This window comes from Tympanuchus pallidicinctus, unplaced genomic scaffold (genome assembly GCF_026119805.1).
Source record: "Tympanuchus pallidicinctus isolate F22 unplaced genomic scaffold, pur_lepc_1.0 scaffold15, whole genome shotgun sequence".
Classification (NCBI taxonomy): Eukaryota; Metazoa; Chordata; class Aves; order Galliformes; family Phasianidae; genus Tympanuchus; species Tympanuchus pallidicinctus.
The window spans coordinates 29,582,493-29,606,160 of NW_026294669.1; the positions used below are offsets into that span (position 1 = coordinate 29,582,493).

The window sequence follows — 23,668 nt, forward strand, 5'->3', positions numbered from 1 at the left end:
TTCAAGGCACATAGATTAAAAAAAGGCTATGACACGGTGCCAGTTCTCAGTTCATTTCCACCCAAGCATTTCCACCCATCTCAAGATTTCACAGAGGAAACGGATTTGTTGTGAACATCTGTATATCATAAATATGATCAGAACTGGATGGAAAGTAATCCTTACTTCCTGAAATGGTTCTCTGCGCATAGCGATCACTGCAAGCTATACTCAGCAAACAAACGCCAGGAGGAACCCAGAAGTAAAAGCAATAAGAGCACTCTCTCAAAGGCAGCATCACTTGAAGTCTGAGCAAGGCCAGAACACTGAGTGGGCGGGAGGGTGGTGAAGGAGGCTCAGTGTCACCACTTATGAGGATCACAATTGGCATGTTCCACAAAGAAACCATTGATTTTGCCTAAGTGACATTTATGCCAAGAAACTTTCCTGAGTTATTTCACAACATGTTTTTCACTGTCAGCTATCCAGAGAAAAATCTAGTTAGAAACTCTTTAGAGTGCTGAGCAATCAATATAGAGAGACAAAGAAACAAAAATATTGGTCTACCAAACAAGACAACATGGCATATCCAACATCTAGAACACTTAAAACAGCTTTGGTTGCAATCACTCAAACCAAAGGTAAACTACATTCTCATTTTACAGCAAGAGAATATTCAAAGGACAGACGTAGCCTTAAGAGAAACCATACCCAAGCATGGTCTGGAACTCCTGCACTCTTGGAGAAACTACTGTCCAAAGGCTGGACTCGTGAAAAAAGAAAATGTAGCCAGAAGTTCAAAGATTTCCCAATAAAATGGTAGAACAAAATCATACACAGAGTCCTTGTTAGGAAGAACAAGGGTATGAAGTTATCACATGAGTTGAATCAAGTCTACATTAAGAAACAGCAATTAAAAGATGATTTATGAGAGCTGACAAATTGGACAGTAGAAGGGTTAAGGACCAACTGATGGCATCACAGACTTAAATATTGAACAACTTGTTTCTTTGCAAGAAAGTATTAGTAGGGATACAACTGTCACATTCAAATGCAAAGATAAAGAAAGGAAAACCTCTGCTTGTAAAAAAAGAGAATTTCTGTCTATTAATACATAGTCAAGAAACAAAACCTGAGGCAACTTCAAGTTCAAAAACAACTGAGTAAGTGTCCTGTTTATAGGCTGTGTCTGAGTTTAAAAAATAAAAACAGAAAACAAAAACCAAACCACAAGACAAAACAAAGGACACTGTAGAGTATTTAATGAAATGAACTTGTTCCCAAAGTTAACAAGTCCCACAGAATATTCAGGTGTAAGTTTTACATCAAGATTATACAAGGATATTTAAAGTAAAGAACCTCAAACTACACAGAAATTTTCTAGAACAGACAATTAAGGAGCGTTGATAATTAATACTCATGTTTCTGAAAAATAACTTTAATAAAGTGTTTGTAACAGAAGTAGATAATAGTGCATTTCAGAGCTAAGTTTAAGGGAAAATAATAAGGAAAGGAAGAAAAAAAAAAAAAGAGGAACTGATGAAGTATTAAGTAAAAATCCATAGGTCAGTTGGAAAAAATGGCTGGGTGAAATTCCATTTTTTCTGTTGGCATTTCTACCTTCATCTGCAATAACATGCTATAACAGAGGCTGTAACTGCCATAACATCATTAGCAGAAGCTTATAAATATGACTGACAAGCCTCAAAGGTTATTAATGTCTCATTCAAGTAGTTAAAATATAAGACTGTAACTAAGAACTGAAATAGATTGTCATTCCTCAGGTAGGCTGGCTATACAGTAACCATCAAGTCCTTGATTAAATGGTTCCTCAACCTGTACAGTGCATGTAAAGCCAACAGAGCACTGTTTGGACTTTCCTTAAACTGCAAACTAAACAAGGACAAGGTTCCTCAAAAGACTTAATTTCCTTAATTTTATATAGTGAGGGACACAGGGAAACTATTGTTATTTCCTGGTTACTGCCATGAGTCCTATAACATTATATCATACAATTTCACTCTTGTACTAAGCAAACTATTTTAAAAGTAGATTGCCTTTCCCATTTCCACAAGACTGAAAACTGTCTTCAAAAATTTATTCACATCCAGTTTAAAAAGGTGGAAAAAAATAGGAAGGTACATAAGCAATAAGGGCTCCAATCCCTTCTTCCCCTATTTGTCTAGAGACAAGTTGTAGATTTGCTCAGTTTTTTATGTGCTTGACTGACAGCTTCTTAAGAGCTGTCTCTTACCACAAGTACTTGTTTCCCTTAATGATTCAATCTAATTGCTTTCATGCACACTTCTAGACAGCTCTCATTATTTATCACAGGATTTAGCCACTCAGAAGGAAGCATCCTTGTTTTTGCTGTATGTGGTTCAGAAAAGAAAACAGCTTAGGCTCTGTTCTGCCCAAGAGCCAGCCCCTGACAGAAGGAGTTACTGTACATCCCTTTTTCATACCTACTCTTAAAAGATCCCATATGTTTGAGCAGATCTGTCATCACTGTACATATGCGGGGATCTGTAACACATGAAGCTATAGCATTTCTAACAGCTCCTATAGTGAACCTTTCCTCTGAGCTGTCACAGCTAGGTACTGCCCCCAAGGAAGTTTGCTTTTCTTGGAATTCTGCTGCAGAAATCCTGCTGCTCAGAATTGATTCTGGGCGGGTTGCCTCTAGATTTCAATAATCTACAATAATTTACAGCATCACTGTAAATTATTCTTCAGAAAAAAAATCTATAAGCACTTATTTTTACTGCTAAGCTGAAAGAATCTCAGAGTGGAGACCAACCTCTATCAAAACAGCTGATGATGATCCTCTGACCCACTCTTTACCGGCCCCTTCGGGCACTGTGCTACAATCCTGGTATGAAAGAAAACCTGTAACCAGTTCCATCTCCTTACTGGACCTCCTCAGCTGCTGAACAGAAGAGGAACAGTCAGCTGAAGCACTCACTCACATAAGATTCTGCAAGTAACTCTCATCTTGGAAGAAGCTGCCTTGACTGTAGAAGTCTCATCAGTTTAATGATTCTGCCAGAATGGCAAATCAGCATTTGGAGAAAAGAAATAAAAATGTCACGAGATGCTTACATGTAAAGAGGAGGTTATGCCACCAGCTACATACCCTTCCTTTTTTACTCATGTTTTCTGTTATCAGTTTCCATTAATCATTATTGTATATAGATGAATGCATCTCTAGTAAAGTAATAGAATCTTAATGTTTAGGAAAACAGGATCTTGGTGCTTTCAATGATAATGTGATGTAGGACAACAAAATAGACATCATTTAAATCATTAAATCAGAAGAAAAGAAGCTCCAGTAAGACTAAAAGACATTAAAACCATCATACCTTCTATCACTTTTATCTGAAAGCCATTTGCTACAAGCCTTGGGTCTGACAAATAACTTGATCCATTTAGTGTCTGGTAATCCTTCTGCATTTTATGAAGAGCATCCATATAGTGAGATTCCCCAAGAAGACTAGGAGAAAAAGCAACACCGCACAAACCAACACCCAAAGGGTTAAAAAAATCCTTCATTTTAAAATTAAAACTGCTCAGAAAAATACATTAAAAGTGTCAGATAGTAAGAGTGATTATGATTTTGAAAAGTATGTCGGAAAAAAGCAGTCTTTTTAAAGAAGAAATACAGAATATCAACTATTTACATATCTTGCAGAATGACCAAGTTTAGACAAATAGTAATAATTATGACAGCCACTCCATAATCCATGGGGAAAGTTAGCTAGAGTGAAGCTGTGAAAATGTGAAGCATTTACTTCCCCCCTCTGGGAGAAGAAATTTGTCTTCACTACATTTCCAAACAGGTCACAATTTGTACTCATTTGTACTGGAAAATGACCAGACTTGCTCATCCTTTGTTCTTTTATTAATCTGTAAGAGCATATTTTTATGTTTTGTACCCTTACAGATTCAAATAGTCACAGAATTTGTGAACAAGGCCTTATCAGCCTACTCTACCTAATTATAAATAATGAAAACTACAATTTTTCCCTTATTTGTACTCTACCTGTCTGATAACACAACTGGCTTGTCCAGTTTCTCTACTGGAAGGATATGGTTCATCAGCAATCTTTTACGCAGCAGGGCTTCTTCCAATCTATATGGATTCAGCAACATTAGCTTTTTTTCAGTAGCAAGTATCCAGATATCAGGAAGACTCTGGCAACGGATCAGGCAAAGCTCGTGTCCATCTGAATCACTCTTCTCGTGCCTCTGAAACTGAGGTCTACAGGAACTCAGAGAAAAAGGCACCGTAACAACTTTCACAGGCTGATTACACTTGGGTTTCTTATCAGTTCGAAAATGCAACATTTTGTCAAGTTTCTGCTGGTTGGGTGGAGGAGTCTTCAGCCTGGGCTTCTGTTTTTCTGTCTCCTTTACAGGTCTGTTTGCTTTTTCCTGCATGGCTTTGCTAGCCTCTCTGTTGTACCGCTCCAGGTCTCTAGCAGCTTTTATTTCATACCTTAAAAAAGAAAAGAAATTTGAACTAAACAAGAAATCACAGACTGCAACCCCTAACACACAAAACCAAAAGACAAGGCAACTACTCCTAGCAAGGTAAGAACTCCCATGGGTCACTCAAGTAGCCACATCAGTACGCCTTCCACTATGACTGGGGTGGAAAAGAGACCAGGGACTGTGCCCCTACACCTCTACCCAGTAAGGATGATGAGTTTGAAGTTTTCCTTCATTACAACAGCCAAGAAAATCTGAACTGTTGAAGGGGGCTACATAAACACAATCAGCTACAGCAGATTGCCTTTGACCTCAATCCTAAAACTATGTTTCATTTGAATTTGCAATGAGACATATAGCTTCAGAAGTTTTGTCACTGGCACATCCAATCCTATTCACAAGGCCACCTGAGCTTCCAGAGCTCTGCAAATTTCAAGTGGAGTCCTGGCATTTAACTAGGAGTTTGGAGGCTAAATAATTTCATAAGCCTCAGGCTTTACTTAAGGTAAAGAAGCACAGTGACTTCAAATTAGACCAGCCATGAATAAAAAGCATGCAAATCCAGGGTAGATATGATTATCACAGAATTCTAAATAATAAACTTACAGACTTTTCAACAAGTGACTTGGTAATGAGCCATTCTAAATGCTGTCTTGATAGTTAAGTTACTATACATACCAAAGCTCTAAAACCTGAAGGGATTCTTAACGAGCTTGTAAACATCAAGATGATAGCTAAAGCTTTATAGATGGTTTATGCTCGGCTCCTATGAGCCTCACTTTTTTGAAGGACAAAGGGGCAATGTGCTACCTCCTTTCGCCCTGATTTGATACTCTAAATTCTGTCAGGTTATTCATACCAATCTGACCTCCAATAAAAGGCAGCGCTATCATACATAAGTATTGGAAATAAATATTTTCACTGGTCATATTTATTTATTGCTACTTGCTGGAACAGTTTGATTCAATTATGTGTATGCGTGCTGGAAAATTAAGGTCAACAAAAAGGTCACCATTTGCAATTAATTATGATGTGCTAGCATTCACATATGGTACCAATATTTAGTTAACTAAAAAAAGTCAGCTTAAATGGTTTCTTGCAATAAATCATGTCCTAGAAATTATGGAGTAAACGCTAAGACAAAAAACATCTGCTCCTTTTAAAATATCGATTAAACCACTTGACCAGAACTTTTTCTAATACAGAATACATTCATATTATTGACCAGATCAATAAATACTCTGCTTTGAACAGACACAGTTGGAACACATAACAATATTTAAATACAAGAGTACTGATAAATGTCATCCAGAACCAAAACAATTCCAAAGTCAGTCCTACATGCTTTCATTTTAGGCCACCACCAGAAAAACTTTAACCCTGCAAGACCTTACTGCAAGGGTTTTGCCTAACTAATGCATGGAGTTCTCCCACTGCTACTTGAGCCTGATAAACAAGAAATACTAAGGCCAGACACATGCACAAGCTGTATTAAGAAAGAGCAGAGTGAGTATAAGTAATTCAACTCTGGCTTTGCAAAGCAAGGGGATAGGCAATGCTGCCAATATGGACAGGCATGGAAGCTTTCTCTTCTATTATAACCTAAAAACCATAAAATTTCACATTCTGGTTGTGTAATGAGCACTGGCTTGTTCTGAATAGGCTATTCCATGTAATTATGTGACACCTGTTGGTTGTACTGCTCCCAAAAAGGGATTTAAATTCATTTAGATCTGCTAGAGAAGCCACAAACAGAAATGCTGAAGCTGAGTGTATCTACTGTAACCTAAACATGGGACTTCGTGGCAGGACAGAGGTCTAGAGCCCAGAAGGCTGCCTGAACCTGGAGGCACAGTGGGAGCACGGCCCTTTGGCTGCCCTGTTCTATAGATAGTTGTTGTTACCTCTAGGTGGCCCAATTCATCCAGAGTGTTTGGTAGGCAAAGACATGCTCTCTGGCAGACATGGAACAGTTCTTTGGGATTGCTGCCTTGAAGGAAAAGTTAACTACAATCTCTTTACAGTTATTATTTTCTGGGGCTATTTTAAAAGACTGAAAGTGAAACAGAGATACACCAAACCTGAAAAGTACTGTTAAAACTAGTGGTAAATCTTTCACTGACTCCAACATCTACTGGGCCATACTGCATTTATTTCTATAGGTAAGAAAAATTCCACTACCAGAGAGGTCTCCTTTCTGAACTAATATAATCTGTAGGCACGCTCTTAAACATAACAGTTGTACCAGGAAAGCAGCCATGAAATCCCAAAAGCTAAAGCAGAGCAAATTACAATTTTCTGAAGCAGCTGGCAGAACCTTTTGTTTTGTTTCATTAAAAGCATGAATATAATTGGAGTAGATTCCTATTAGAACATAAATATTCCTGCTGAAGGAGACGTGGGCAAAACACCATTTCTTACACGCATGGTTTTGTGATCGGAACACTCTGCTTGCTTAGAGATCTCAATTCTACAGGTATAGCTTCTTTTTTTCACCATTCTCCTCATCAAACCTCTCAGCAGTGTGAAAATTACATTATTTTGTCTGCTGGCTTCCTTAATCCCCTCTGTTCACTTCTGTACCACTAAAAAAATACATTTTCACAACACTTAAGTGACTCTGTTGACAATAAACATGTAAAACTGCTGAAGAACTCTTATTTTCTCCTTTGTATGATTCTATCTCTCACAACATTAAAAGAACCTTCCACATTTTGAACTGCCTTAGAATGCCTTAAAATCTGTCACTCTAATTGATCTTTCCCAGCAATATAAATTCCACATACATTTTAGCTAACTGACCACCAGATCCCCACTCTAAAAAAATAAAAATAAAAAAAATCAGAAAACCCAAACTAAAGAAGGCTAAAATATTTTCCTTACTTGCAGATGAATTTCAAAAATGCACTGATACAACAGTCTAGAATAGGAAACGTTGATATTCAGACTGTAATCTGAAAAGGTTTGATTTAGAGTGAAACAAAGGACCCACTAGCATTTGAACTGTACTATATTCTGAACAGGCACTGGAATAGCTGTTGGGGGGAAAGAAATTCCTTGTGTCATTTGACTGGGTTTTATACATACAATAATGGGGTAGACTGGGTTGGGATACTTACTAAATATAGGGGAAAGGAGTTTTCCAAATGTTCAAGTACTAAAGATCCTAAAAGAGAATTCTCACTTTAAAGCAATAAAAAGAAAACTGCTGGTTGGAAAAAGTTCTGCAGGAACGATACAGTGCCTCATTCATCACCGCGCTGGTTTTCATTGACAGTGCTACAGAGTGACGAGACACAGGCAAGCCCTTAAAAAGCTGATGTTTGTATGATTCACAAAGCACAGCTCTTGCCTGCTATTTCTAAACAACAATTCAGGGAAATTGTCCCTACTTAACTGCTGCACGGCAGATACAGTGGCCAAACAAGCAACTCAAATCAGCAGTGCATGTCAGACAAAACCATCACCGACCTTGGAAAGACAAAAATAATTTTCTGTTCTGTTTTTCATAAAAAACTGGGAAGTTAGAATCTTTCTCCCGCTCACAACAGATGACTCATTTGCTCATTGCTAACTACTAGATTTAGAAGCAAGATGAAGCCTGGAAACTTACTTGTGCTTTTCTTCTTCATTTAAATTCTTCCACAGCTCTTCAATTTTCAATAGGATGTCCTTCATGCTACACCTCGGATTTTCAGAAAATAACTTTGAACGATATTCTTGGATGAAGTGTTCAAATGCAGACTTTGATTTCCTTATTGTTCGGCCATGAATTAAGTCATAACCCGTTACTTGTCCTGTTTTCTCATCTATTACATTTCTTTTCTTTACAGTTTGATTTGGGATTTGTGGATCGTGGCTTTGTTCATCACTGCGCTCACTTTGCTTATTAATTGCTCCTCCAGCTTCAGGAATTAAAACCTTAACAGGTTCCAGGTTGTCTCCTGAGGAGTTTTTAAATGCATTTCCCATACTCCAATTATCAGCAGAGATTTCAGGTAAGTCTTCAGGGACTAAGGCTTCTTCAACTTTATCAGAACTCAAAAGGTGTCCACCATCTTTTTTAGACCCAGGATCTATAGGAGCACTGTTACTTGAAATACCAGCTGTGTTTTGTCTGCTCTGCTCCTCCTCACACAATAAACGTAAGGAACCCTCTTGAAAGGCATCATTCTCAGAAGCCTCTTTTCTTTCTAGGCGACTATGTACAGTATCAGAGAATATCTGATGGTTTAAACAGATCTCCGTGTTTTTTCCTGCTTGACAACTTTGCACATCACTGCTGAATGAAAGGAATGAAGTATGAGCATGTAGATCATTGTTTCCACATGGTTCCTTTTCATTAACAACCACATCTGTTTGTCCAGCATTATGAACACACGTGTCTTCTGAGGTAACATCTGTTTTATTAGCTTCACCAGAGGCTGCAGTAGGTAGTGGCCCATACAAAGATTTCAGCACATTTTCAACAGCAGATAAGACACAGTCCTGGGAAGAAAAAAAACAAAAACAAAAAACCACCAAACAAGTAAATAAAAATAACAACCAGAAAAAAAGACACATAGAAAGCATGAGTAAAAACCTAAATACACAACTGACAGATATCCAGAATACAGAGCCAAGTGATCTTATTCAGAATTTTTCAAAACAAATCTGAAGAGATTATGGCTTTTTTTTTTTTTTTTATTTAAAAAAACACATGGTAAAAAAGGCTCTGAAATGGACAAATTTCACCTCAAATATTTGGGATAGGTGTTTTCCTTCACTGGTTCACACTGAAATCATGGAAGTGATTAACTGCTTTCCTTATAGCACAGTGGGCTGACTGCTGAAAACCATATCGAGTAAAGCGATTCCCACTTCACACAGCATCAAATGCTCACAGCAAAGACAGGAGCACCACTCCAACTGATGTAAACATGCTTGTGAAGGTGCTGCCAAGACACTTCTGCAGCAAATGATGCAAATAAGGAACAAACAAGAAAACCCCAACCCTCTTTTTAATACCAAAGAAAAGTTTTAAACTAGAATGGGTGTGAGAATGCTATGTTAATTTTGATGTAAGTGGTGCTTCACTGGCAATGCATTTTCAACATTAACACAGACAACTACAAGAACTTATATTGAAAAAGATAAACTTACCTGTGTGACTGCCTGCGTGCAATGTGAATAGCTTTGTTAATTTCTGTGGCATTGCTTTTTATGTGAAGTACCAAAAAGTGAAAGTAAACTTACATAACATGTATCACTAGATAACTTCTAAAATGCGGGCACATACTATTTAGTTAGATTTAGTTAGATGGTATTGACAGGATATCCCAAAACTTAAGTGATGTCAACAATTACGTAAGCACATAACAGCACATAGCGCATTCAGCAGAAACTGACTTCCCCTTCATAATGTGTGCAGTGTTATAAATGTATATTACTTTGTGCATTGAGAATCTAAGCATGAGATTTATTTAAGGACACACATTGCAATTGCATTTAGCTTTGGTCACTATAAAGCTAACTGGAAACAAACACGTGTGTGAAAGCACATAAATGACCTTCAAAATCAACTAGGAAATGAGTTTTGAATAATCCCCCTAAAAAGCTTCAGCAGCACTGTTTACCTTCACACATTTCAGCAGTTCCAGAAGCTCTTATTACCTGTGCATAAGTAAAAGTTGCCAGCTCAACAGCAGAATAAGACATTAGTTACCTTATACTGCAGCAGAACTTCAGTTTTATCAGGTGTTAAGTTCACATCCACAGCAGAGGCAGGTACAGTAATATTCAGAAAGAACACAGGGTATAAGCGCGTGCTGTCCTTTTGCATCAGCACACTGTAGTACTGTCGAATTAACTACAGATTAATTAAGTAAAGAGATGTCAGTAGAGGCAACAAAATACAAATAAAGGCACAGGAACAAAATTTCATGTTATAAAATTCTAACTCTATTTTTTCCCCAAATTAACACAATGCTAAGAAAATATTTGAATACACACATGTGACAAAATAATCACCAAAAGGGGACTTACTAGTGGTTCCCATGTATTCACAGCTAAATAAACATGAAAATAAAACAAAAAAAGATCAAATTCCAAGAAACAAATGGAAGCTGCTTTGACCTTCTGAATAAATACATCGATCATATTTGGAAAAAACACACTTGATATGCCTGTACTTAGAATTGCAGTCCTGTTTGGTCATTTTTAACACTTACTTCCTCACTCAACCCAAATGCTATTATTTCTGTGTTTGTTTTTTTTAAAGACAATCTACTTACACAGCTTGCAACTACATCACTGTCTCTTTCAGCCAAACCAAAGTCTGTTTGAGAAAGTAACACTTGTACCACAGAGTTGACCTTTTCCCAGAACAGGATTAGTCTGTTCCTTTTGTTAACCCAACTATAAATTTACAACTTTTCACAAACTTTGCTTGCCCTTACTGCTTTCTCTATAATCCCCTTGAAAACTCCCAACAAACAACCAAGAAATTCATTAGTTGTTTCAGAATTTAGGTCAAAATAAAAGGAATCCACACTCCAAGAACAGCCATAAGTGAAGGACAATGTATTTTTACTTGGCATTATGGTGCCCTGAACCTCATCCAGCCCCTGGTTAAGAAGTTGCCTCTTTTATGGGATCCAAACTGAACCTTACGCTGCAGCAAGAAACAGGTATATCAAATTCTGTGTGGAGATGTAGTACAGGATTAGCCTTGTTTGTCAGTTACAACTCAAACAAGTTCAGGGCTTATATCTACAAAACTCTGAGCGTAGACTGAAAATGAATTCATTTTCTCCACTTTGAACCCTACATGTATACTTCAGCATGAGTTGAATTTTCTTTTCTGGGAGGTGCAAGGATTAGAACAGCAATGCTGCTCCAAGTGAGGTGCTGCAGGGTTCAGCAGTGTGAGAAACCCAAGAGTATCAAATTCTGCCTACACAATGCCTAGCTGCAGCCAGTGCTTCTGCACTATCACTTTCATTTTTATTCAACGCATACACAGATTTGAAGTGAAAGTGTATGAAAGCCTGGTAAGCTCTCAGTATGAAGTGCACAAAATCATGATTTTTATTTCAGAAAACATGTCTTGTGGAAACCACATACAGTTCCTGCATGAAAAACTGCACAGGTCTAATTCTGCTAGGCTAATAGTAAAAAAAAAAAAACAAAAACCAAACAACAACAACAAAACCAACCATCCTGGGCTCCTGTATATCGGAAATCCATTATTTTTTCAAGCAGCTGTAACTACAGCCTTCAGGTCTGTGGTTGTAAATGCTAGAGGGAGTTACCTTTAATATTTCCTTCTGATGAACTGGACGATCATTTATAAAAATAAAACTCCGTTCTGAGCTTGAGAGACTTGTCAAAGAGCTGTCTGACTCAGCCTTTGGAAGAAATCCAGAAAGATTTATCTGTAATGATAGAACAAATACAGCACAAAGGTCTTTAAAAGACAATGTCAACAATATTTTTCTGAGGTGGGAAATTACAGTGAAACACACAGCAGGCCCAGCCATTTGAATACGTGCATTGCTTCTTCAGAGCTATGATGGTTTAGTAGGAAATACTGGTGGTTGCACTGGATGATCTTGGAGGCCCTTCTCAACCTTGGTGGTTCTGTGATTCTATGATTCAAGCAATATAAGCACTTTAAAGAAAAGAGGTTGAGAAGGATACTTCTGTCTCTATTACCCCTCATTGAGACATTTCCTACTGGGACTGCAGGTTCACCAGGTTGCTGTCTGCAGCTGGGGTTGGAGATGGTTGGAGCCAACAAACCAACGCCAGCTAAGTGCATACTTGCTGACTGCAGGGCTGCCAACTACGGCTGGTATAAGCTGAAGGCACACACTGCTGTCCAGCCTGGAGAAGTTGGTAGCGAGCTCACCCTAAGGTAGAAAATCTAAAGATGAACTCCCTCTCTTTCCACACTCAGGACATCTTAAATAGCCTGTTGTCAGGCCTTTATTCAGGGCACCGAAATTTACCTACACCATCGGCATGCAAATCATCTGCCTTCAGCCTCGAGCAGAACCTGCATGCACTCAGCCCTGACAAGGAGCCCAGAACACATCATGCAATTCAAGTACCTAACATTAAGCACCAATTTTATAATTTCTCCATTAAGCCTTTTTAGCTTTGTTGTCTTTTTTTTTCCCCCAGCTGAAACGAGGCCAATGACTCGTGCTGCCTGCCTCATCAGTTCCTCCTCTCCTCTACCAAACAACTTGAGAGCCCTTAAAATGATTTCAATTATATCTGGTAAAGAAGCAGAAATCCCAAAGATGCTGTATTTGCACAATTTCTGTGATAACTGACAGCTGTTTGGACAGGACACCCATGAAATAATGACCCTTCTGCAGAAAAGGCAATCGTACCTTCTCCAAAGACAGGATCCACCAGCACTGACATGTGCCAGCCAGCTCAAGTATTGCCCCACATGCTGCTCCACTGCAGTTTGCCCAGACAAATAGCTAAGGGCTCAGCGTGGGGCTGGTGCAAAGCAAAGACTGAATTCTGGATACGTGGGAAAGTATGGAGAACGTTCTGGTAGCAGGGTGGATCACAGAATACAGAAATCAGATCTCTCTGGTTTTTCTTTTGGCAGAACCTCTTGCACATACTAAGACCCAAGCCATCGTGCATTTGAAACGGGACTTAAAATCCCTGGGACTTGGCCTATCCTCCCCACTCACCTACGTCACAGCAGCTATCTGCCCATGTGCTCCCTTATTCCCTCCTGACCTTGTAACAAGCATTCTGTGCTAAAGCTGGAGTGTTCTGGTCAGCAATGTTGCACATAACCAAACACCACTGGTCAAGTTAAAGAGGTGTCAAATATCTGCTGGATGATTATCAAAAAACAACATGCAGCGCTTCTCGATGTTATCCTGCAGCTTTAGCACATCCTCTCTGAACGTCCCTTCTTTATGCTTCACATTTCTTTTCCAGTTTCCAAACATCTGTATTAGTGTTTCACTTCAAACAGTATTTTTATGTACAGACAACATTAAAACAAAACTGAAAGTCTCTAAATAAGTCACTTAAGAAGCTGCCAGATTAAGAAATGGCTGACTGCTGTTACTATTTAAAGACATGTGGAATATCAAGTATGCTCATTAGAAGTTAGTAATGAGTTCCAAAACTAACCTTAATTATTAAAATTATAATGTATAAAAATATTTTTTTTAAATTCAGGCAAAATTACAGAGACTGGAAAATATTTAATCTATGTACATATTACAATATATCTGTGTTGATTGGACAGTAAGCCTTTCTTCAGTGCTCACCTTGTTCCCAGCAGCTTGTATACCCACCAAACAACCCTCACAGAATATAGGAGAATTCCTAGGAATTCCATAGGAATTCCTTTCTCTGTCAAAGTTTCCTGAGTGAAACTCTGCAGCCAAATTGGATCCACCCATTTCCAAGAACGGGGATGCAAAAAGCATAGATGATGCTTTGCACATGACAAACTGTCCATTCTTTATTTTCTTTGGTTCACTTTCTACTTTGTGAGTACTTCCCAACTTTTCCATGCCTTGGAGCCAACTTGAACTATGTTCTTGTTTCAGGCAGTGCTCGTAATAGGGAAGTTTTGGAGAAGGCGAGTCTTCAAAATGCATGAATCACTTGTTGCAGAACATTTCAGTGTGCAGTTAGTAAGGAACAGCTTACAAAAGGTTTATAGCAACACTGATTTCGTATTCAGTCGACTTTGCAGTGAAGGATTAGGAAGCTGCACAATGGACAAGTAGGAAATGAAGTATTAGTGCTGCTCTCATCTGTGCACTAAATGAGACACAGACTGCATGGAAAGGGAAAAGAGGCACACAGGTTGTCATCAAATAGCTATCCCAATTCCTGCACGCAAAGGAAAGAGACAAGGGCTACACAGGCAGCCTTAATTCTGTCATTTCATTGTGTTTGCCTGCTTAAATTAGAAATATCCATAGTTTCTGAATGTGAGCCTGTGCACACACAACATGCACGGATCACTTATACACCTATAAATGATGCACGTGGTATTTTACACACTATTTAGAGACAGAGAGAGAGATGGAATGTTCTCCAACTACTATTCAAGGAATACGGATGCCTCATGATATAGCAAAGATGTAATGTGAGAAGCTGAGTGCCTCCCTCAAGCTAGTCCCTTTTAAATACCCCCTGGTCGTCCCTGAAGAGCACTTGCCATATGGGGCACAGCCAGAGAGCGCTCAGGTATGAACAGAACATCTGTGCTTGTTCTGACATAAACATGAAAACTTTGTAAGCTATGAGAAGCAACTTTGCTTCCCTCCAATTCCTTGTTTATATATACTATAAGCATTCTTACAAACTCCATATTTAAGACTGACTAAACAATTTCTTGCAGCACAGTCATTTGTGTTCAGTACTCTCACTTTACCAAAGATGATTCATCTCATCTACGTGACTATGGGCAAGACCCACTACTACAGGACACACAGAGAAAAGTTAACTTTGCAGTCTCAGCAGGAGTACTGCTCTCCTCTGTAAGAGTGTCTGCAACAAAAACAGAAGCAGAATTTTTAGAAAGTGAACATATTAGACAAAGGGCATCTCCTCCACTTTCAACAGCAGCAAAAGAGTTTCATGCTCTTAATTTTTTTGAAAGCTGGCAAGCATTTCCTTCAAAAGCAGGCTTGTTATAAATCTTACAAAATTTGCCTTCTAAGCATGTGCTTATTTTGCTCTTCTGGTGACCCTGACTGAAACTGAGAGAATGTTTAGAAGATAAGGCTAAGAGGCCACGAGGATAAGAATGATACAGCTATTTAGTTATTAATCAGAGCACAACCTGCCCGCAGGCCCGGAATCCTAACTTAGACAGCTCTGAGCAATCAGCAATTCTGCATTTGTCATCACAACTGTTTTTACTGCCATTTGATCAGTGCCACATGAGTCCTGACGAGATGATTCTGGGAGCGCATTTTCAATCACCAAACCAATTAATTTTACGGAGGCAAGTATCAGAATCAAATGTATTAATCAGATGTCAGTCTGGAGAAAACATTCTCTATTTCAAAGTCTCTTCTTTGAGTACTGACTTAGCTCTTCATTGACGGGCTGTAAGTGGATTTGGGAGAAGGAAGCTTAAACTCACCTCAGGATCTTCGCAGCGGTGTTGAAAAGGTACCATACTGCCCATAACGGCTGTTCCCAGAACTGACATGCAGGCCATTTTGTGATCTGACACCTTGTTCTTCTGCCAAATAGCTGCCTGAAACAAGTGGCACAGAGTCAAATTTTTGACATTATATTTGCTGAACTTAAGTCATGTCTATGAACATGTATATGCAACTGCACACATACTGTATATGTAACATTCTGTACTTTGACTCTCCTACGTTCACAACTTTCTCTCTTAACACACACGATATGGTACTCTTTGGCAAGGTTTGTATTTCTTTTCTAGATTTGTAGCTATCAGAAAATTAAGGAAAGTTTGCATTCTTTAATGTTACACGGCTAACCTGGACTTCTGCACTTAATTGTTAAAAAACAAATCAATGAAAATACTATTTCTCCTCTTAGAGATATTGCAGTGAGCTGCATGCCTTTCACCGCGTACGCATATTGAAGGTTTATAACATCTTTTTGGCATGATGGTCAGCATTTGAAGGTGGGCATTGTAATGCATATGGTATTTCATAGCTCCCATCTGGAAGTTCTAGGTCTACAAGTCTGGTTTTTTAGGAAGAAAAGCAGTTTGTAAGGAAGTATCCACAGGAATGTGGCTGTTCATCTACTGAAAACGAAGTTAGAAGCATATGTGCTCCATTAGATACATATTTTTTGTAAAGAATTAGCCAGTGCAGTAAGGCTGCATGAACTGCAACTTGCATGAGAGAAATTTTCCTGTTAAATCCTCTTTCATACTTAGGAAGTTTTAACAACCTTGGGAAGTGAAATTTTGCCTCTCTAATGTGAAGCACCCTCACTAACATGAACCCCTATATTGAACAGCCACAAATTTAACCCTGAATCTGCTACCTTTGACTTACCACTATATACCAACAACAACAACAATTGTGCTTAACTGGCTTTCTGCTCCTGAGCAACTTCTAGATTCATACTGGCTTTGTATCTACTTCTGTCATCATTAGCTGACTGAGTCTATTTTGGTGTGCAACATTCAAACATAAAAGGAAAAAAATGCAGGAAGTCGCCCATTAAATCTGACATTATGGTGCTGGTTTAAAAATAGATGTTTAAATAGGTGCTAGGTGTCCAATAAATTCAAGATAAGTTCACAGTACTCTGGCACAGGATGTTATGTGAAAGCATGGTGAGCAAACAAAGACTACGCAATGCACCAATCTCAAGAAATGCAATACAGAGCCTTAAAATCCCACCTGTCCTGTAGGATATACGCTGGCATCAAAGGGTGAATTGCACTGAAGAACGCAGCACTTCTATAAAACAACATCCTCTTCTTATGGAACAAGTGAGATTTTTAAAGCTTTGAGACTGGTAATCCCAAAACTTTTCCCCAATCCTTAACTATTTATTTCCAAACTCCCCGCTGCCTGAAACTAACTCACTTTCTGCACACCGCTGACACTGTGGGCGCTGCCCTACCAACCCACGGCCACCTGGAAGCAGCCAGATGCAGAAGACAACCTAAGTCAGGGAGGACAGGGGACACACAAAGGGGTGAAGGAGGAGGGGTGCAGAGGGCAGGGTGCCTGCAGCTCGCTGCTCTGCAGGCAGTGGAGGAGGATGGAGCCCTGGGGCACTCGGCCTCCCTGCTCCACACCTGCTGCACATCTCCTCAGAGACATTTGGGAGTGATGAAAGAATCTGTCCTCTTCCTCAGAGCTCATCTTATAAAACATATCCTGTACTGCTGCTATTTTAAAGTTGATTACTTAAAATGGAAACACAGAGTGCCAAACAATTTTTTCTTTACTGGATACATTTTAAATTAAACACTTGTGACAAACAGAGAAAGACACTTGTTACGTGACTAGTATAAACACCCTGCTGTTTATTTTAGGTTATCCTAGTGTGATGCCACAGGTACAGATATAAATCCTAGCTGCTGATTAATGCAAGGCTGCTATTACCCTGCCTGGCCTGCTGAACGCTGGTACATGGGACTGTAAAAAGATCACTGTGGTGAAGTGCTTTTAGAAAAGCCATGGAACATGAGAACTTATTAAATGCAAACTTGCTAAAAGTAGACACTGCTAAGAAGTTCAGAGTTTATTTATTTGTATTTTTTTCTACAAAATGGACATGGAATGGATTGCACACTGTTTTTTAACCCCAACTGCATGTTATGAAGCCACAATGTAAGAACAGCTGGTTAATTTGAAATAAATTATTTTCTAGACTCTCCACACATATCAGCGAGCTTTAAAAAGTAATCCATGAAGAAACAATGATGACTTCGTTTTACTTATTTTAAAAAATGCTTGTTTCCATGAGGTTCCTGCTTCAGCCTCATCTTTTAACCTTGATTATACCCTTTAGTTCAGCTAAAAATACATACCCACACACCCCCCTCTTTTTTTTTTTTTCTAGGTCATATAAACCTGGTGTCCAGGATGAGCCAAGGAAGAATCCGACTCTGCTCAGTATGATGACACTGCAAAAACAGCCTACTCAAAGATATATTATTACATACGGACCATCTTAGGGTTTGTTAGAGCCAGCCAAATATATCTCACCTTCCTCTTGGCTTCATTGAAGGAGATTACATGATCTTGGCCTTACTTTAAAAGTCCCAATGTATATGAAAGTCTATTGCACATTTACAGAAGATAAACACATGTATATGTGTGTATGTATTTCCTTGGCCCCATCCAGCTCTAGAACATGGATATCCACCTTTTTTTTTTTGGCAGTATATTAACACACACATGCCTGGAACAGCAATCTCTATTTTATATTACACATAGCCTAGAAGGATTCCTCGAAAAATGTGTAATGATTAGAAAAAGAGTAGGCAACCTCTTCCCATCAGAATATCTAATATTTGTCACTGAGGAGAATAACAGCTATTCACCATGTCTCCTCAAAGACCCCAAGGAAGGACAATGGAACAACTGTAGCCATTCTTTATCCCAACCCATCTTTCGTGTTCTAGATCTCCTATGAGAAGCCACAGCAATATGCAATCACAAAAACAAAAATCCCAGTTAGAGCAGAGGACTGGATGCCGTTGCTGGTGACGGTAATGCAGAACAATTACTATGCTGAGATGAATTCCTCCTGCTTACCTTACTACTACCCAACGGCAGTACTTAACCAGCCTGCCTTGCACAACTGAGATTCTGGAATTAAGGTCATGTGGACTTTCAGTACCCAAATCCCATATTTTTTCTTCATTTACTTTGTGATAATCATTGTGGTTTTTTATCCTGTGAAAAAGTTTGCGAGTGTAAAAGGCTAGTAGAGCAAGCTCTGTAACTGATCTGCAGGCTGGTGAAATCCATTTGCTCTGTTAGCAAGAGCTGCATTTCACAGCCCAACTTCATTTTACGTGCTCCAAAAATCCCATCCCTCTGGCACCTGAGATCTTACTTCAGACAGTTATCTCTTTGGGGCAGTGGCTTTCTTAGCTTTCCTGATGTAAAATAGCTTATTAGGCTCCCTCACACACATCAGCTATTTCTTAAGAGGGCACACAAACAGGAACCAAGCCAGGCAGCAATATAGCAATATCAAAGGTGTGAAATCAGTCAAGGGGAAATAAAAAACCCATCACCATGAAAGCAAAGCTTTTGCTCACGCTGTGCAGACACCTGGCTGCAAGGGGAGGCACATTCCTGAAGTGGAAGAAAAGCTATCACCTAAGATCAAGAACATATCAAGACAAAGACTTGGCCACATAGTTTAAAATCCCAGCCTTGAAGCATCAATATTATTTGATCTGCTCCAAGCCATAGTTGGTGTATTGGTTTAAAAACCATGGTAAGTTACCCTAAGGAGAGAGCTCTGGTGTTCAAGAAACCTTCAGATGTTTTACTAAGGGACGTGGCTTAGTGGGAACTATTGGTGATAAGTGAATGGTTGGATTGGATGATCTTAGAGGTCTTTTCCTACCTTAGTGACTCTATGACTGAGATTCTTTTGCATACTTTCCCCTTAAAAACAGCGATTATGGCAGTTTCTCAGTTAAGCTTAGAAAGAAAACAACCCTTTACCAAATCGTAACTGTTTTCCCCAAATATTTTTCACTTGCCTCTGAGGAATCAGCTACCTCATCCTCTTTTTAACTGACTGCGATTCAATTACTGCTGGAGGCACAGAATAGAGAAACTTGAGGCACGGTTGTTCCCCATCATAAGATGCACTCAATGAGCCTCTCCCAAAGGCATCAGACATCACAGCTACCAATGGAGTTTGATGAGAGGTATTTATTTTCCACTGCACCGTTGATTCTACAAATTCTTCAGTATTTCCTGCTCAAATTTCCCACTTGTGGTATGAGAGCACCCTGCTAACAAAGAGGCACTCCTGAGCATCATGCACTACAGAAGTGTTGGCCTGGGGACTGGAGGGTAAGTTTTGAGAGGAACCAAAAGGTATTGCAGGGAGCCACAGGCCTTCTTCTGGTAACAGATCTTTCAAAGCTTTCATGAACTACAAAGACAGAACAATGTTCAGGTTTTTTTGGCTGCCTTTACCACACAGTCAACAAGCAGCCAGTTAGAGAAATCATATTTCTCTAATGGGAATGAGAAAAACAAAAATCTAAACTATCCTTCAGAGGATGCAACATCATCACAGCAATTAAAGGGAGTTTAAAAGCCTTCTGTTGTACAGTAGTTAGCAAAAGTAACAAAGGGCATACTTAACCCTAACAAAGCTCACTGCTAAGGAAGAAGGGAAGCTCCCACGCAGCTTTGGAAATGCCCTTTTGGCACTAACCTGTCTCAAGCCCGTAAGGGCAATGTGCAAGCTTTACAAGAGCCAGAGGCACATCTCAGATACTGCAGCCCAGGCTGCCTATGTGAAGCAGTAATTGTTTTGAGATTTCAGACATATACTGGGCTGTCATTTGAAAAAAGTGATGGATGGGAAACTGGAAACTTCAGGGAATTAGTAATAGGATATAAAGCATTTCACCTCTAGGTCACCAGTTCAAATTCAACCAGGTTGGTAGTGACCAAAAGTAGTTACCATCTGGCAGCTGTTCTCTGGCTGATGTAAGCTGAGTTGAGGGTCTCAGCGCATTTCCTAGTGGACAGGTGGCCACATCACAAAAAACATCAGAATTAACTCTCTGTTGGGCTTTCTCAGCAAAGCCACTTAACAGTGAACAGAAGAAAAGACTGAATTCCAGATCAACTTGAATGCATGTTGCTTGCAGAGCACTGCAGATTTTTGCTCATTCCCCTTTATATTTTCAAGCACAACTGAGAGAGTCAATCATCATCATTACATTAGTAGAGTAGCCTTTCCAACTGAAAAAAGAGCTTACGTGCTGCTGTTAATGCTCAACATAGATTTCTTTTCAACATGCAGCTAACAAGAGTTTGAAAGGAGAACGAGTAAAGATGAAGTATGATCCCATTATTAAACAAAAAAATTGAAAACTTACCATAATGCATAATTCTGGTTATTCCATCTCTGAAGGAAAGAAAAACCCCACAGTTACTATGGAAAGTTCAGAGACAGAAACCAAACTGTTGTTGGACTAAAGGATACAGACTGTAGGAGGTCAAGACTTCTCCAAATTCTTACATAAAACTAATCCAGATAATGAAGCAGCAGCATTTCCTCACAAAGTACACACTTAGCACCTGGTGGCATCATTTAGGTCAATACCAACCACAAAAGGGCTCTGGCTAAGAAAGAATGCCAACCACAGGTAAAGAAAGAGCTGTAGGACAGACCATCTGCATCCCGAGGTTCTTTTTTCCCCAGAAGCAGACAGTAAACAGTCCTAGACCAAGGCTTCAATGCCTGAAAAGCACTTGGAAAAACAACAACACTCCCTTTTGTAGATTTTTCTTAATAGAAACTGGAAAACAAATTGAGCCTTAAGGCCCAGCCATCCTTTGTGCATGGCAGCAGTTGTGTATGATGTTACCTGTTGATAGGCACACCTGCATTAACTGTTGCCATGATTTACTCAGCCCTTCTATGTCTGAAATTGTTAGAAGAGGTAGAACTGCCAGGTGTCCTCTCTCCTCTTGGTGTTCGTGGAACACAGACAACAAGAACAGAGTTGAAGTATACCACCTTTCAACATGCCAAGGTATCCCTTTAACACCATCGGTTTGAGACTGGGCCACAGACACGAAGTGGGAAGGAGCAGGTGAAGAGTTGCTCGAGGCAGAGCCCAGCAGCACTGCTTGTACAACACAGCCCAAGCTTATCAGGGGCTGAAACGTGGCATTTCGGGCCGAGGGGTTTGACATGGCTTCAGCAGTAGCTGACTTTGGAATGTTCTTAGCGCGCTTTCAGATAATGTTAACTTTAAATAAACGTGCTGAATACTCGTGTAAATTATTTCCATTTGGCTGTCTCATTATTCAATATGCTTTCAAGGAACATGGTGATGAAAGAAGAAAAATACCTTTCTAACATAACCATACTGGCAAGAGGATCGACATTATCAGTATTCAAAGAATGTCTTGGCAGGATAAACCTTCATAAAAAGAAGGAGCACTAGCTAATCCAAGTTGTCAAAATAGCAATAGTACTTCAAGGGTTGATCAGCAAAGTGATTCATTATTTATTGCTAATGCAAACAAAACATTTGAGCAGAAACAGGAATTGACTATTCCCTGTCAGAAATTCACTGACAGAGTTACACAGTGAATAAACCCTCGGAGGACTGACAGAAGGATATCTGTTTTTCTTACGTACTAGAAAACCACCCTAAGGCAGTAAGAGCATCACTCTCAACAGAAAACAAATGGGACAATTAATGGCAATATTTTTCATTTGTACTGACACAGACACACTGTGTGCCACAGCCACAAGAGAACAAAAACAGAAATGTCATCAGAAGCATAAGGCACATGCTACTGAAAAAAAAAACAAAACAACATACACACAAAACCAATATAGTGGAGATACAGCATGCAGTCAGTGTATTGGGAACGCCAAAAATGCATAAGCACCTCAAGAGTACACTTGACTTCCCAAAATAGATTCAATCCAGAATCTGATACACAATCATTTTCAGGCACCTAACTTCAGATACATAATGAAAGGTTCTTCCTCATCACACAATATATTCTTGCTCAGTACGATGAGAGCTATGCTTTCTTCCATTCTCATTCCCTATAAAATACAGGATTTTAAGCAGGATTATCTTAAAAGGTACTGGCTTACTGCCTTCGAGACTTAATTGCAAGAGCTTTCTGAAATGCCTGTACTGTACTCCCCTTTCTACATCTTCAAACCATCTTTCCTCGTCTCCTTCTGCAGTACCTAATACCTCTGCTACCTCTTTGCTCTTTTAAGTCTTGGAACCTGATCTTACTCCTGACGTCTATCATCTTCTAATGCAGCAGAAAGCATTGGCTCAGCCTCAGGAATCTGAGATTCTAGGAACTCGTTTGAATAACTGGACATACACATTTTTTAAAACTAATATGTAACCCATGAGCTCCATGACAAACAAAGCTATTTGAAAAAGGCAATTCATTTTCCAAGCGCACATCAAACAGAAATACAACAGGCACTGCCAAAAAATAATAATTAAAAAAAAATAAATAAATCACAGGCAATCCCATTCAGTAGTGCATCCTAGCATACATACCCTATAGGACTGTTAAGGGAAAAGCACCTTCCAATTTGACTTAATAATGCTAATGACAAAAGCACTTATCTGAAGGAAAAAGAATTAAAATTCACATGCTATATAATGGCAAAACAAATGCATGTCAACCTGTTGAAAGTTATGCACCTAAATCACAGCAGTTCAAATTTCTGAAAAGGTGTGGTGCGATTGGCAGGCTTTATTTTGCAAGAAAGGACAGTAGCAGTAGGAATACAAGCATGTGTATTCAGAGGGTGTTTTTTTCCTGTTTTTGTTTGGTTTTTATACTTTTCAGACTATTTTAAAGCAGTTACATGTGTGCAGACAAAACAAAATTTCCTATATCATGTTTTGGGCCTCTGATTCTCCCAGCTCAACAACAGCTACTGAGCGACCTCTTGTGTTTAAACTCATCTGAGCAGTGAGTGTGTGTGTGTGTGT

General features: G+C 39.2%; 1 protein-coding gene across 4 annotated transcripts in view; it reads right to left on the reverse strand.

Moving 5' to 3' along the window:
• The window catches only part of PMS1 (PMS1 homolog 1, mismatch repair system component), a 51,350-nt gene that overhangs the window by 15,618 nt on the left and 12,064 nt on the right, over positions 1 to 23,668 (reverse strand). For 2 of the 4 annotated variants that reach the window (XM_052676014.1, XM_052676012.1), the window contains exons 2-8: positions 21,053 to 21,081; positions 15,602 to 15,718; positions 11,763 to 11,885; positions 10,175 to 10,318; positions 8,084 to 8,958; positions 4,022 to 4,477; positions 3,342 to 3,472 (exon numbers count right to left, since the gene is read on the reverse strand). In XM_052676014.1, the coding sequence (XP_052531974.1) occupies positions 3,342 to 3,472; positions 4,022 to 4,477; positions 8,084 to 8,958; positions 10,175 to 10,318; positions 11,763 to 11,885; positions 15,602 to 15,718; positions 21,053 to 21,055 (1,849 nt within the window). In that variant the 5' untranslated portion in view covers positions 21,056 to 21,081. The remainder of the gene's footprint in view (positions 1 to 3,341; positions 3,473 to 4,021; positions 4,478 to 8,083; positions 8,959 to 10,174; positions 10,319 to 11,762; positions 11,886 to 15,601; positions 15,719 to 21,052; positions 21,082 to 23,668) is intronic. The other 2 variants (XM_052676010.1, XM_052676011.1) reach the window with 1 other exon arrangement.